This window comes from Manis javanica, chromosome 11 (genome assembly GCF_040802235.1).
Source record: "Manis javanica isolate MJ-LG chromosome 11, MJ_LKY, whole genome shotgun sequence".
In the NCBI taxonomy this organism is placed as follows: Eukaryota; Metazoa; Chordata; class Mammalia; order Pholidota; family Manidae; genus Manis; species Manis javanica.
The window spans coordinates 86,925,784-86,941,000 of record NC_133166.1 but is presented as its reverse complement, the minus strand read 5'-3'; the positions used below and the strand labels follow the sequence as shown (position 1 = coordinate 86,941,000).

Sequence of the window (15,217 nt, the reverse complement as noted above, 5' to 3'; positions counted from 1 at the left end):
CAACATGGATGGAGCTGGAGAGTATTATGCTCAGTGAAATAAGCCAAGCGGAGAAAGAGAAATACCAAATGATTTCACTCATCTGAGGAGTATAGGAACAAAGGAAAAACTGAAGGAACAAAACAGCAGCAGAATTACAGAACCCAAAAATGGACTAACAGGTACCAAAGGGAAAGGAACTGGGGAGGATGGGTGGGCAGGGAGGGATAAGGGGGGGGAAGAAGAAGGGGGGTATTAAGATTAGCATGCATGGGGGGGAGGGAGATAGGGGAGGGTGGGCTGCACAACACAGAGAGGACAAGTAGTGACTCTACAACATTTTGCTAAGCTGATGGACAGTAACCGTAATGTGGTTGTTAGGGGGGACCTGATATAGGGGAGAGCATAGTAAACATAGTATTCTTCAGGTAAGTGTAGATTAAAAATTTAAAAAAAAAAAAAAGAAAGAAAGAAAGAAAAGGGGGATTACTCCTTAACAGGATAAAACTATTGGTAAATCAAAGATCAACGCATGCTTTAAATATCCTTAATGTTGATCACTTAAAGGGTGTCAGATGATCAGCTATGGAGGTACTCTTTTCTGATAATATTCCTTTCTCTTAATTAAAAAAAAAAAAAAAAAAAAAGCAGTTACTGTGTGCTGACCTCCAATGAGTTCTGCACAGTGGTATAGAGGGCATGTCAAAGTGTGGGCAAAGGGTCTGTTTGTTTCTACGCAGAAGATCAAGGCCTAGCTTGGATACCCAGAAAATGAACTAAGATACGATATGAGGAGGAGCTTCCGGCATCAGCACTCTCTGGAGGACTCGTGCCGGGGGATGATCATCAAAAAGCCTCCACAGGGATCCGGACGATGCTGCGGTTGTGGCTGCATCCAGCCCACCATCTCCTGGACTTGCCATAAGAAGGAGGAGGGAGATGTCTAGGCTGGCATGTGCATACAGTGAGACAACGAATTTGACTGGATCTGTACTGTTGGAACTCAACCAGGAGTTGGGAGGGGTGCAAGTTGTAGCACCCCAAAATCTCATGACTATAGACTATCTATGGTTAAAAGAACATATGGGATGTGAACAGATCCCAGAAATGGGCTGCTTTAATTTGTCTGATGGTTCAAGTACAGTTGGAAAATATCCATCATATCATAGATAAATTTTCACAAATGCCTAGGGTGCCTAAATGGTTTTCTTGGCTTCACTGGAGATGGCTGGTAATTATAGATTTGCTTTGTTTATGTCACCGTATTCCTATTATGTTAATATGTGTGTGCAAATTAGTTAGTAGTTTAAAACCTATACATACTTAAGGTACTATACAAGAAGATATGTCAAAGAAATAATCAATCCTCCCATGTTTCCTTCATATGCTACATCTATAGCTTTTCTTCTTCCTTCCTAATTACAAACCTTAAATAGAATTCGTGCCTCATATCGAATTTACCGAGTATCATAATTCCTCCAGGTGGTAAAGATACCTCGAGACAAGTGCTGGGCATAGAAGCCACAGGGCATAAATCTGCAAAGAAGTAAAAAGCTAACCTTTGCAAACAATATGGCTTCTCTCTCACTTACCAACTTTACATTTCCCTGTATGGCCCCGGAAGATGACTGGTTAGCCAGAGACGGGTAAGATTCCTCAAGGGAGGAACAACCTAAGACAGGCACAGTCGCAGGGGGGCCATCAGGTGAGAATTTGGGGATCAACAGAGGTGAGGCTCAGAACCTCACCCCCCCTGCTTTGAGAGAAATCTTCTGCATCCGTGGATGTCTTGCTGCCCTTGTCTAGCCTGGATTAATACTTAGTCCATAGGCACACACCTGATCATCTGATCATCTACATTTGCCTTCTTACAGCACTAAACTATGTTTTCTACCTTTATCTTGCATCTACCTACCACTTCAGCATTTTATTAAAAATAAAAATAATAATAATAATAGGAGAAATGTGGGATCAACATATAAATCAAGTACAAAAATCAAATGAATATTCATATTTGACCTGATGGTTTATAGGTCATATTGCATGATCAAAACCGAAAGTTTCTGTGATGACTGCCCTTGTACTGTTCACCATGTAAGAATTTATTCACTCTGTAAGAATTCGTTCACCATGTAAGAACTTGTTCGTTATGCTTCAGAAGATTGGAGACTGACGAGAATTAGGCTTGAGATGGACTAATGATTGTACATTGAGCATTGACCCCCCTATACTGAATTTTATTGTTGTTAACAACCATTTGATCAATAAATATGAGAGATGCCCTCTCAAAAAAAAAAAAAAAAAAATATACATAATATAAAATTAAAAAAAAAAAAAAAAAAAAAATTAGTTTGTCAAAATTAGTTTAATTAGACTAATAGTTTGTCCCAAAGTCAGTTAAAACTGAGGATCATATAAAGTTTTAGCTTTAGTTTTGGTATATATACCAAAAACGTACACATTTAAATTTTGGCTTAAAATGCATGGATGTCTAGCAAACTCCTTGGATGTGGGTATAATTGAAGTTCTGCAACATCTTCCATCATGAGTCACTCTTATGCTATAGAATCCATAATTTCCAGTTTTGTGTTCCTTAAAATAGAATGTGACTTTTAAAAATATTTGAGAAGTAATATGAATATAGACCCTTTTACATATATATTTGTAAATGTAAAAAATCCTACCAATTCATTGACAATTGTCTGGCCCTCGCTTCACTTGGCAGTGTTACTTTCCTTTATAGCAATTCACCAAAGCATACTGAACTTTTATTCAAACGGCAGTTATTCATTTTGTGCTCATGTTTTATTGGTCCATATCACATTTAGATATATAAATGCATGATAAATACCAGTGGCTTGAACAGGTGTAAGAACAGACAGACTCTAGCAGGCATACCAGTCAATGGTAGGCCTAGCTCACCCACTGAAGAGTCACTTTTAATTTGGCAAGTAGGTTAAGAGGTTGACTATGAGGCCATCTATTGTATATGGACGTTGTAGGAAATAGAAATACAACCTATAAATCCTTCTTAAAGCCTGAATTTAAAGACAATAAAATTAGCTTCTAGGTAAATTTTTTTTGGGTCTTTTATGTGCACCTGCATATTTGTGTATAGTTCATAATATTTTGTGCCCTGCTTATGAAAACAGTGATAAATATCCTCAAACATAAATACTTGAGCTTATCTCTAATTATTTCCTTTCAATAGACCATAGAAATGAAAGACCTTTAAAAAGTATTGTCATATTGACTGCCAAAAAAAATTGTACCCTTTATGGAGAGAAGTATGTATTTCACTGTTTCTTACCTGCATGATGACCATGCAGATTGCTGTTAACATGATAAAAAAATATCTGTTTGTATTTGTATTTTAAAGGTGTTATCGAAGATGAACTTTTATTTTGCTTTTTATTTTTTGCCGTTTGTATTCTTTTGTGAAAAATGTGTTATTCTTTAACCATTTTGTATCAGAATGTTAAAATTTTTTTTAAAGTTCTAAAAAAAAAAAAAAAAAAAAAAAGTAAAATGTGGTACATCCATACAATGAAATATTATTCAGCCACATAAAGGAACAAAGTTACAATGCATGCTGAAACAAGGCTGGTAAACATGTAGTCAAAGGACTACATTATGCTAAATGAAAGAAGCCAGACACTAAAGGCTGCACATTGTATAATTCCATTCATTTGAAATCTCTAGAATATGCAAATCTGTTGAGACAAAAAGCAGATGAGCAGTTGTCCAGAGATGGAGAAGAGAGGACTTGGAAAGTGCAGGGATTCTTTTTGGGGGTCATGGAAATGTCCTGAAATTAGTGATGATGATTGCTGAATATTGTAAATACACTAAAAATCATTGAATTATATACTTTAAAATGCTTAAAATGGTGGTTTTAGGTTATACGAATTTTATCTTACAAAATAGCTGGTAAATATTATCTCATCCAATACCAAATATAATGCTATGAGGTAGTTAGTACTTTAAAGGTAACTATTTTAAAAGGAAAAAACCTAATGTCAGATAAATTACATAATTTGTTCTTGAAGACATTATAGGGAAATGAAGAACGGATTCCAAGCCTTTTACTTCCTTTATAACACAATGCTTAACAAGATGAATCTTAAGCAATTCCCTAGTAAACGGGGCAGAGTCAATAATTCAGCTGACCCTTGAACAACGTGGGTTTGAACTGCATGGGTTCCACTTATATGTGGATTTTTCCAGTGAATATATTGGAAAATTATTTGGAGATTTGGGATAATTTAAAATAACATTTTTTTTCTCTACCTTGTTTTACTGTAAGAATAGATTATATAATACAAACTATATGCTGACACTCTGCTTGTGTTATTTGTAAGGCTTTCATTCAATAGAGGCTATTGATAGTTTTGTTTTTGGGGGTCAAAAGTTATTTGCAGGTTTTCAGCTGTGCAGAGCTAGGAGCTCAGCACTCTCACCCCTTTGTTGTTTAAGGGTCAATTGTATATAATACATGATAAAAGATACTTTGTTATGTCCTTACTCTCTTTTCCATCAGTATTTTCATAATCCTGTATTTAGTTGAAATTGTTGAAGAGTTCTTCCAAGTTGGCTTCCATCATGTTTTTTATTATTGTGCTTCACTTTCCTACTGGACAGGCATCCTAAATATATATATATATTTTAAATTTGCCAAGTGCATATTCAAAGCACACTATACTACATATTTCTTGTATGAAATAATGCTGCTTTTTATTGACGTGGATTATTTTATTGTAATGGTTTAATGAACCTGTTAGGTAACTTGCTTTTATCAGGCTTGTACAACATATTCTTTTAAGATATTTTGGTTTTATTTACAGGAATCAAATATGTTATGCAATTTCAAACATGAGTATTTTAATTTTCAGAACTTTTTGTAAATAAAAGTTACTTGTGCTGTCAAAAAAAAAAAAAAAAAAAAAAAAAAAAAACATCGTGAGCTTATACATATGTATGACACATAAAGGGATCAAAGAAATAAGTGATAAACAAATCATTAAATAATCTTATCTAGTTTCACTTCCCAATATAAGTAGACACAGTATACACTCTATACATAAAATACAATAGTCCTGTACAAATATAAATTGAAATCTTTCTTTGTTGAGGAAAGAAAGGTAACAATTCTGCACAGGTACACTCATTATTCCAAATAATCTCTTAGCAGTTATTAAATGGTTTAGTAATCTATTCTATTAGAGTCATTGTACCAGTGTACCAAGAGAAAAAGTGTGAGAGAGGCTCACTAGATTCTGGGGCTTTGATAATTCACGCATATTTTATCTACTCTGCAATTATTTGTTGAGTGTTTACTATATTCAGGGTACTGTGTGTGGCATTGGGATAGCTACACAGATGAGTGGAAGAGATAATTATTGCCTAATGAGGAACAAATAATTGCATTTGGAATAAGGTGAAGAAACAGCAATGGGAGTGGAGGAAGAACAGAAAATGTCTCCTGCAGATCTCTGCTTTTTCTTATGGTTGTGATTAGATAAAAGTACAAATACATTAAACTTTCTTAAAAACCAAGACTTTGCCTTAACCTATATATGTTCACGGCCATGTAAGTTTCCTCTTTCACTTCTTATGTACATATTTTAAAGCTTATTGACTTGGCTGTCTACCATCTGCATAAAGAAAAGATGGCTTAGACAAAGTAAGGAGTATATGTGAATACATTGCTGAACTAGTTATCCACTTTGTTTTCAAAATTAAAATTTGGGGGAATAAGGAAGATACACAAAAGTTTTGGGCTTCCCCCAAACAGCAGCAGACTTGCAGACTCCAAGAAGGGACCAGCAGCTACTAAAGGGAAGGGGGTCAGGAGTGGGGTTGGGAGGGAGGGAGAAGGGGATTTAGGGGCATTATGAGTAGCACACATAATGTAGGGGGGTGGTCACAGGAAAGGCAGTATAGCACAGAGAAGTGGTGGCTCTATAGCATCTTATGACACTGATGGACAGTGACTGCAAGGGTGTGTGTGTGGGAGACTTGATAATATGGGTGAATGTAGTAATCACAATGTTGCTCATGTGAAAACCTTAATAAGATTGTATATCTACAATACCTTAATAAAACAAACAAACAAACAAAAAGTTTTGGGCCTCCCTTCTTTGGCCTCACTACTATAATTACTCCTTGGCTCCTTTCTGCCTTAGCTAACAGCAGTCAGCAGGATATAAGCAACTGTTACCCACTGGATTCTCCTGGGTCTTCCTAAGGCTAACCACTACTCTAGAACTATCAGTAGTGTCAGCTGATAGCCAGGGGTGGGTGCGGGGCTGGCCTTCTATGGAATGACAGCACCTTACCTACCTATCCATCCTGAATTGAAATAGAGACAGCAAGAGGAAAAAGTGTCACTTGAGGAAGAGTCAAGTAAGTTACCAATACTGCACAGTATTTATACAACTTGGTTTAGCTTTGCAGCCAAGACAAACATTTCAATAAAGAAATCTCTAATGCTTTAGTGACCAGCTATATATATATATATGTATATAGTTAAGCTTGACAAACAAACCTCACAGTCTTGCCCCAACCTATCTCTCCAGCCTTCTCTCTTGCCATTTTTGCCTACATACTTTTCAATTCCTGCCTCACTGAACCCTTCTTACATCCTCTGGAACCATCAGTCACCTTATGAAGTGTATCTTTCTAAAATGCTGGTCCCTCAGTCTGGAATGCTCTTCCTCCCCTGTCAATTATTTTTATTCAGCCCTTGACTCCCCGGCAAAGCCTCAGCTTACATGGTGCATTGTTAAACCCCTGTGTTACGTGTTTTCTACCTCCTTGGGAATCTGGTCATTTTTCTGTCTCTTGCTATAGACGTAAGTTCTCTGAGAGTGGAAAATTCTGTTGTGTTCATTTCTGTTTTCCCTGTACCAAATAGAGTGCCAAGAAGTATTAATAATTGGTGAATTACCAATACTTTGCCTAAAATAAGTGCTCAATAAGTGTGTCATTGTCAATAATTTCAGTGAAGGCTTGCTAAAACCTGTTTCATCTGCTCTCAGTAAGCCTGAAAATGGAGCTAGGAAGAATGAGGCCCTTTTGGAGAGTCCACTACTAGCTCCTTTTTGGATCCACCTGATGAGTAGTGAATATGCTGTTCACACAGTAAAGACACCTAATCCCAGAGCCACAAGTACTTAGGCTTAAATCTCACTTCTACTGCTTCATAAAGTGAACATGGAAATGACCTTTGAGATACTGTATAGTAATAACAAGTTAAGTTTCTCAAGGTTTGGTTCCTTTTTGTACTGCTTTCCCATATTCAGAATACATTGTGATGTTAATTACAAAAATATTTTCTGCTGTTCTGAAAACTAGACATACTTCTTATCGGCAATACATTTAAGTGATGTGTGTCACATTAGCTGTTAGTATTATATGGAAATTTTTAAAATACAATGTACTTCCACAGACATTCAAGTACTGCAGCACCTCAATCAGCCAGCATATTTTGGTTTCTCTTAAAAGAATATAAATTATTTATCCAGCCATTATCAAGGAATAAAATACAGCACAAATCAGATATTTCTAGATAACAAGTTTTATGAGCATCATGTATCTTTAAGATGTTAAATATTCTCTATGGATATGTATCATGCCATATGTATGCCAAAGTTCCACTTTTTTAAAAAGCCAGCACAACAAATAGAATTTCACTTTTTCTTGATGATTCAGGATCATTATTACCAATGACAATTACTGTACTGTGTACCATCCATCAAGTGATACCATGGTAACTCTTAAGGAATACAGGTAAATATAAGGCCATTTGCCTTTATCCTAAGTGGATTCAGGTTGTGTTTATGACTCCTTGCTTTTCATTTTCTCTGCCTCCTCCTTCTAAGTCACTGTCTTTTTAAAATTGTAATCAGTGTGTTCTGATGGTTATTTTTCAAATAACCATATAGGTGAGGTCTTGTGAATGGTTAAATTTTCCTGGAGAGCTAAGGGCATGGATTTTGTGACTGCAATTTGCTAGTCATCAGAAGCCCATTCTTTGCCTCAGTATTTCTAAATCCATGAGGTGCTGAGATTGTCAGAAGAATAACAACTGTGTGAGTGGTTTGTAAGTAGTACTAGCCTTCCACATATAAGCATCATTGGTTCACTACTTTTACTCAAGAATTATTAAGACAAACCTTAAATTAGCTGCTCACCTTGTTATTTAAATCTAAGTGAAAACTGTTGTTCCTAATTAATTAAAATTTTAAAAGCTCACCATGAACTTCAGATTCAATATAGGAGGTACTTAATGTTACCATACTACAAAGGGATATTCTTCTTCAGTTATTAACTTAAAAAATTTTTTTTTAAGAATTCACCAGTCCTTTCTAGCATGATGGTATGAAAACTTCAAATTCTAACTCAATCCTATTCACCAGACTCTGCATATGGAGAGTTAGGTTCAGTATATTTGATTTCTATCTCACCAAGAAAACAAGAAGGGGAGAGGAAAAAATGCTTTTTCCATTTGTGAGAAAAAGAAAAGATTTAAATAGGTAGCATGTTTATGGAACAAAGAAATTTAGTAAAAGGCATAAATCTGATAGTTTAAAACTCCTGTCATAACTTGCTTAGAATATTAATCCAATATTTAGTTGTTATATTTAAAAATAAGACACTTTATAAAAATTTGAAAGATGCCACAGTAACAGATAACCACAAACTCTAAGAAGTACTGGGATACAGTAAGGGGAAATCTTGCTCCTTAGTGTTAATCCAAAGTAAACATTCATTTCAGTTAACTTTAAATAAATGCCAGCTTCTGTATCTCAAAATATCAGTTCTACTTAAAAGGTCACCCCAACTTAAAAAGAAAAAGTATTGTACTACATAAATAAATACAGAATACAACATATTAACTTGACTGAATTAAAAGAAAAAATATTTTTTTCTCAATAGAAAAGTCTATTTCTGCTTTATACTACTGATTTCCATTGTACCTACAATAATGAACAGCTTCATGGAAGTAATTCTCTTCAAGTTTAAAAACAGTGAATTTTGATAAAATGGTATGATTAAGAACTTTAATTTTTATTCAGTAAATAAAGAAAGGTCCAAACCAGGCCTGCAACTGGTGGTCAGCTGACCTGATCATTTACTGCCTTTCCATCTCAGCATTCTTTTGCACTTAATACCGACACTTGGTACTGCCTTATCAGTTTAAGGAGTATTTAAACTAGGGCATTTCTTCCAGCCTATTTCTTAAACACTTAGATCATCATCTGAAAGGTGGCTTAAGCAAAGAACAGGCCAGGTTTCAGGATTAGAATTCACAACTGTCTAATTCTTTGATACCTTGCTCTCATCATTCTCTGCTTATGTTCTAGGTCTGGAAAATTAAAAAAAAAAATCATATCCCCCATCCTTTCTCTAAAAAAAGAATCCCACCAGCACCTATCATGAGAATTGTGATAGACTTTAGCCAGTTACTTGATAAGAGGACATCCTGCAAAGATTTACACTCTAGAGTTCAGAGGAATTTTAATTCAATGTATTCCATTACATAGTTTAGAAATATCCCACAAGTGAAAATAACAGTCCCTAAAACCTAACAAACCTTATACTGAAAATAGTGGACATTAGCCACAGTTTTAATCTACATAAATGAATGTATATACAACTCAGTCCTTTAAGCTTAATATTGGAAAGAAATTCTTGAGGAGCAAAGTGTTTTGATTCTTTAGCAACTATCTCTAACTCTAAGAAGAAAAGGAAAACCCTTACTGGTACTTTGAAGGGTGAGGTATTTGCAGTATCCATGGAGTTGGGTTTCTCTGATGTACTGGTCCCTGAGATACTCCGTCTGCGGGGGGACCTTTCTGCCGGCACCTCTGAAAAAGAAAGAAACAAACATCATTAAGAGCCCAAAATTTAGGATCTTCCACTAAATTGTAAAATTACTGCTTACCCCCACCCACAAAAAAATCAGTTTTCTTTAAAGGTGCATTACATTCTTACTCCACACAATTTCTCTCTATCTTTGTGGTGTCTGAACTATCAAGACACTAGGGAGACTTTGTCAGAGTTAAGATAATCTGCTTTAACATGACAGCTTATATCTATCTGTGCACATAGGAAATTACAAATAGCAATTTCCTCCGAGCTATGTTTAATATCTGTAAATTCACTTAATATTTGCATCTCATGGTGTATGAATCTACTTTGTTAGCAATATAGGAATTAAAAGAATCCAGTGTAATCTTTGATACTCTAGTGAACAAAATATAGTCTTGTGTTGCACATGATTGGATGGTGTGTGCAAAGGTCAAAGTTCAATTATGTGCAGATAAGGTGATTCACCAGACTGCAACCAAAGGGCCATGAGAAGACAGAAAGCTGCTGCTGCTGGGGTAAAATAACATATATGCCTATGCAGATACAAAAATAGATGAGCTTCTCCTTGTTCTGGCAATATAACCTTACTAAGATCTTCCTCTGGAATCCTAAATCTGTTCAAACTGACCTAATAAGCTTTGGATTTTGCAGAAACATCGACATGATATTATCCAAATTAATTACTATTACTATATTACATTAAGGTTACAAAACAAATTTTCAGTGATATATATATGCATATATATGCACATACACACACACACACAGATGACAGATATATACATATTATACCTTTATCACAACTGTTTCCCATCTCCACTTCAACTGACAGACATAAAGGAATCCAGCTTCTCAGATAACATTAGATAATCTCAACATGAACAAGAAAAAAAAAAACACATCCTAAAAAAAGTATTCTGTGTTATCTTCCAGATCTTAAAAAATAAGGAGTAAATCGTGACTCCGGAGACTGACATTTTGATTCCTGCTGTTCTCCCTTTAAAAGATAGATGCAATTTAAACTTGCATTTCTGGCCTCCTAGCCCTTGGGATCCGTGCTACTTCCACTTAAGAGAAAGCGTTTTTTTCTCTCGCTCCCTCCCTGTGTCTTGCTCTTCCCCCTCCTTCTCTACAGCTTGCAGAGAGAGCAAGCGAGAAAGAAACACACAGGACTGCAGCTATTCAATCAATCCTTCAGACTGCACATCCTCATTAGTTACTTTCAGGCTATTAGCAGACTCCCAGCCGCTGCCTTCCCTCAGTTACAGAAAACTGAACTGTATTACACGAACCTGCAGCAAGAAAAAACATTTACTGAAATTTATATTCAGCTAGTGCCAAAAGGACACCATTTTACACAGACCCAGTAATGCACACAAATCAATCCCTCCTATGAAAATCCACCTGGAAGTGTTTAGTCTATTACTGTCTTTGCATGCTGGACACTGATTTTCTTTCTAGGACTAAATATATCTTCTCTGTGACATCTTAACCAGTAAGACATAAGCCAAATTGCACATTCCTAATGACTGAGGGGTTGACAACATAACATCTTATATGCCTGTAGTACAGCAAAATTCCAGGCTATTAATGTGTTTTAAAATTATAACCAATAACTTTAAGTCTCTCAAATTCTTTCTAACCATCAGTGGTTAAATGAGCCTTAATGTACAAAGCCATTTTCAGAATTAGGCACACATGACTTCTAATGCACATTTCTAAAAAAAAAATATGGCAGTATAATTAGCTAAAATTCATGGAAATGGCACAAAGCACTGAATTTAAACAAATTAATTTGTCAAAGCACATTGAACAACAAGACCTTCAAACTTCAGGAACATGACTTTAAAGTGATTATCCAAGCTAGGCAATTCTTTATGAGGGGCAGGCAGTGGGGAGGAAGGGTGGTAAAGGTAGAAGAAAATCTCATCTTTCCTCTGAAAATTACCTCTAATTAGAAGATACATTTGATTATTACAATATAATAAACTTTAATTTCTGAATAATTGATGGAGAAACTAAATTGGGAGAAAAATTAATTCTATTAGCAAGGATAAAATGATCTAGTACCATTAGCAAGGATAAAATGATCCTTAATTTGCAAGGCTGTGGCTCAGGGGAAAAATTGAAACTTATTTCCTCACATTCTCCCAAACATCTAATTTTAGTTTTCAGGCATGTGAACTCATTAAACAAATACATTTCAGTGCTTTTAACTATTTGAAATTATATTGGCTAAAATGAACAACCATATTCCAAGCTCTAACATATATGTTACTTGAATTTATTTTCTTTTAGATTCTCTTTCTATATCATGAAAAAAAACTCACAACTTTTACATAGCTTAAAGAATGTTAGTGGGCTCGAAAAAAAAAAGAAATTAAATTATTCCTAAAGTTTGAACAACCGCCACTAAAGAGGGAAAAGAAAGGAAATGGGGTCAGCTAAATCAACTAATGATCAGAGGAAGGCGTCTACCCTTCTTCACTTTCTCAGCCCCTTCAACAGTGCAATTTGTCTGCTCATAAAGAAAAGGTCTCTAAATATCCAGGTTTTAGTTCTCAGAAGATTCATAACTATTTTAAAGCTGAGAGAACATAAACCCCAAGAGCCAACATCCACTTAGAAGCAGGGTAGTAGCGTCAGCAAGAACAGAATGAACAACTTGCTGGATTGGTCACAGGCAGGCCTGCATATTAAACTGGTCCAGTTACCTTTAACTTTAAATCTCCAAGCTGAAAGGAAAGCTGCCACTACGCTCTTAAAGCTACATTTCTGCTGAGTTGGAAGGAAAATCTCTACTAGTTCCAGTAGGCCAAAATTAGCTCGCTTCCCTACCCAGACCCATCCTACATTCTATCACATTATTTTCACCTGCTGTAAAAGTTATTGTTCCTTCCATAGACACAATATTTAATTAGTCATTTTAAAATATGCTTGCTCTCTAGACTGAGACAAGAGACTTATAATATTGTTCAGAAGATAACAGTCTGAAACTTTTTGTCCACTTTCTCATCCTCTAAAAATAATACTTTTCATCTTCAGATTTTTGAAAAGCAAAAAAGAAGTTATAAAAAGCCTGGTTAAATTTTATCTCTTGATTTCCTTTGCCATTTGGGTATGAACTGAGATGAGGTGAGAACTTCTAATAAGGAGAGATAACCTCCAATACAGTTCTACACAGGATTACGCATTGAACAAAGAGAACATTTGGGTGTTTTTCTTAGGAGCTCCACCAACTTTCTGTGTGATTCTGTGTAAGCCATTTCACATTTCCTGCTCTGGTCTTCATTAATAAACTGGGTTATTCAGATTAACCAGAGATGAAGAGAAGATGAATGAATTTATTTATATGCTTGGATGCAAAAGTAACTTTTTGGAAAAAACACTCTCTAAACCGAAATTGTAGTATTATAACATCATTTTTTCAACATACTGCCTTTAGTCACTTACTAGGAAGCAAATGTCAAAACGTGTTTCAAGGAGGAAAAAAAAAGCAGGACAGTGTAAGGGAGATGAAGAGATATACTGATTTCACTATAGAAATTACAGTGAATAGGTAGTTGCATTGAAAAGGTGAAGTGAGAGCCAATACTTAAAGAAGTGAGAAAGCCAGCATACAGGGAAACCAACACAAGGCTTCTAGGCTAAAGTACAGCAGCGAGGCCAACGGGATTAGCTGTTAGTGAGTGGGATGACAAATAATGGCAAAAAAGCCTGAGAGGAACTGGTTCAGGTGTGTTCAGATCACATAAGCTTTGTAGGCCTATGAGTAAAGACTTTAGCTTTTACTCTGCAAATGAAAAACCACCTGGTCCAATACACTTCACCAAAATGTACAAGTCACATAGAAACCCTACATTGATACACTTACTGACACTTTCTTAATGATTTTCTTCTCAGGATTTTGCATAATGAATGTGACTGAAACAATTCTGGAATATTATAATGTTTGGAAATAGAGTAAAGGGTAAAACAGAGTTTATCATATCAACTGAAGTTAGGTTCTGAAAGCCTCTGAAAATATCTTAAGTGAGAAAGGTTATCTGTTATACAATGTCATTATGGCCAAATATCTCTAAGTATCAAAACGTTTATTTTTGTTCAATCACATTTGACGAAGGTTCATATACCATCATGTCATATATGCATATACCTAACATAAATAATAGCTAAAAATGTCATGACTACTGATGTCTACCACTTTTGGAATTAGTTACCATAGTTAAAAAAAAAAGTAGAGAAAATGATTCAAAATTACTTTCTTTTTCTAAGAGAAAAAGGTAAGTTATTTAAGCACCTCTTTTATGAATAATTTGTCAAGGACAGAAATATTTTTATGACAATTTTTGCTGAAATTGAGTGTCTGTTATGTTCTAATATGCACTAGGTCTAGTATCTACCTTACTTAATCCTTGGGACAGCCCCTGAGGTAGTAACAACTTTTACTCTCTTTGAGGAGGGTGGGGGCAAAATGTAAAAGAAGGAAATAACCAGTGTGGAAGTAATTTAAAAAAATTCAACCCAAAAGATAAACAAAATGTATAAAGATATTCATAGAGTTTTAAATTGGTGGACAATGATATAAGGAACCAAAATAGCCTTCTCACAGCAAAGTTCTTTAGTTATGACAGACCAGAAAAATATCATATTTTCACAGATGTAGTCAGTTTGGCATATATAGTATGCCTAAATACTTCATATTAATGCAACCCAAGCCAATTCCTAGTAATTTTGTGTACAGAATTATAAAACATGAATGAGTATGAATGCTCTGCCAATTATAATTATTTACAGGCCCCTTTAATACTTTCAGTATTTAGGAAACCAGTGTTCTAATATTATTCTCAAAATGGGAATTTTTCAGTTCACTTCAAAAGCCTTTTTAAAGAATAAACATTTCAGCAAAGCATGGCAGAAAACTGAATAAACACCAAACTAAGTTTGTGCACAAATTCAAAGCCAATGAAATTTCAGTGACTGCGATGTACCAGCTTCACTATCATCTATTTTCTCCTATATTGTGTAAACAATGAAAACAATGAATAGGATAGGATATGTCAAAGGCTCAAGGTATTAATGAATGAGAAAAGTGAACAACTTCACTCTCCATGCTCTGAATTCTAAATTAGGAGAATTCTTCTTCCATAAGAGGCAAAGAAGACATTTAAGAAATAGAATAGAAAGAAAGGAATAGTGCTAGGAAATGGGTTTGTATCTCTTCAGTAAAGAGGGGCTTCAATAAAAAATGGCAAAACATGAAAGAAAAAAGGCTTTAAGAAAATGAAATTTCATACTTCTTGTTGTAGGGCTCCTAAAGGTAATGGGAACTTAAAGAACTTAAAGGTAGAGAACATTCTTG

General features: G+C 35.1%; 1 protein-coding gene across 10 annotated transcripts in view; it reads right to left on the bottom strand.

The window, feature by feature from the left end:
• The window catches only part of RASAL2 (RAS protein activator like 2), a 396,637-nt gene that overhangs the window by 110,270 nt on the left and 271,150 nt on the right, over positions 1-15,217 (bottom strand). For 9 of the 10 annotated variants that reach the window (XM_037022379.2, XM_037022384.2, XM_037022380.2 and 6 more), the window contains one exon: positions 9,745-9,851. In XM_037022379.2, the coding sequence (XP_036878274.2) occupies positions 9,745-9,851 (107 nt within the window). Of the gene's footprint in view, positions 1-9,744; positions 9,852-10,647; positions 10,823-15,217 lie in introns of those variants that run through there. The other variant, XM_037022382.2, reaches the window with a different exon arrangement.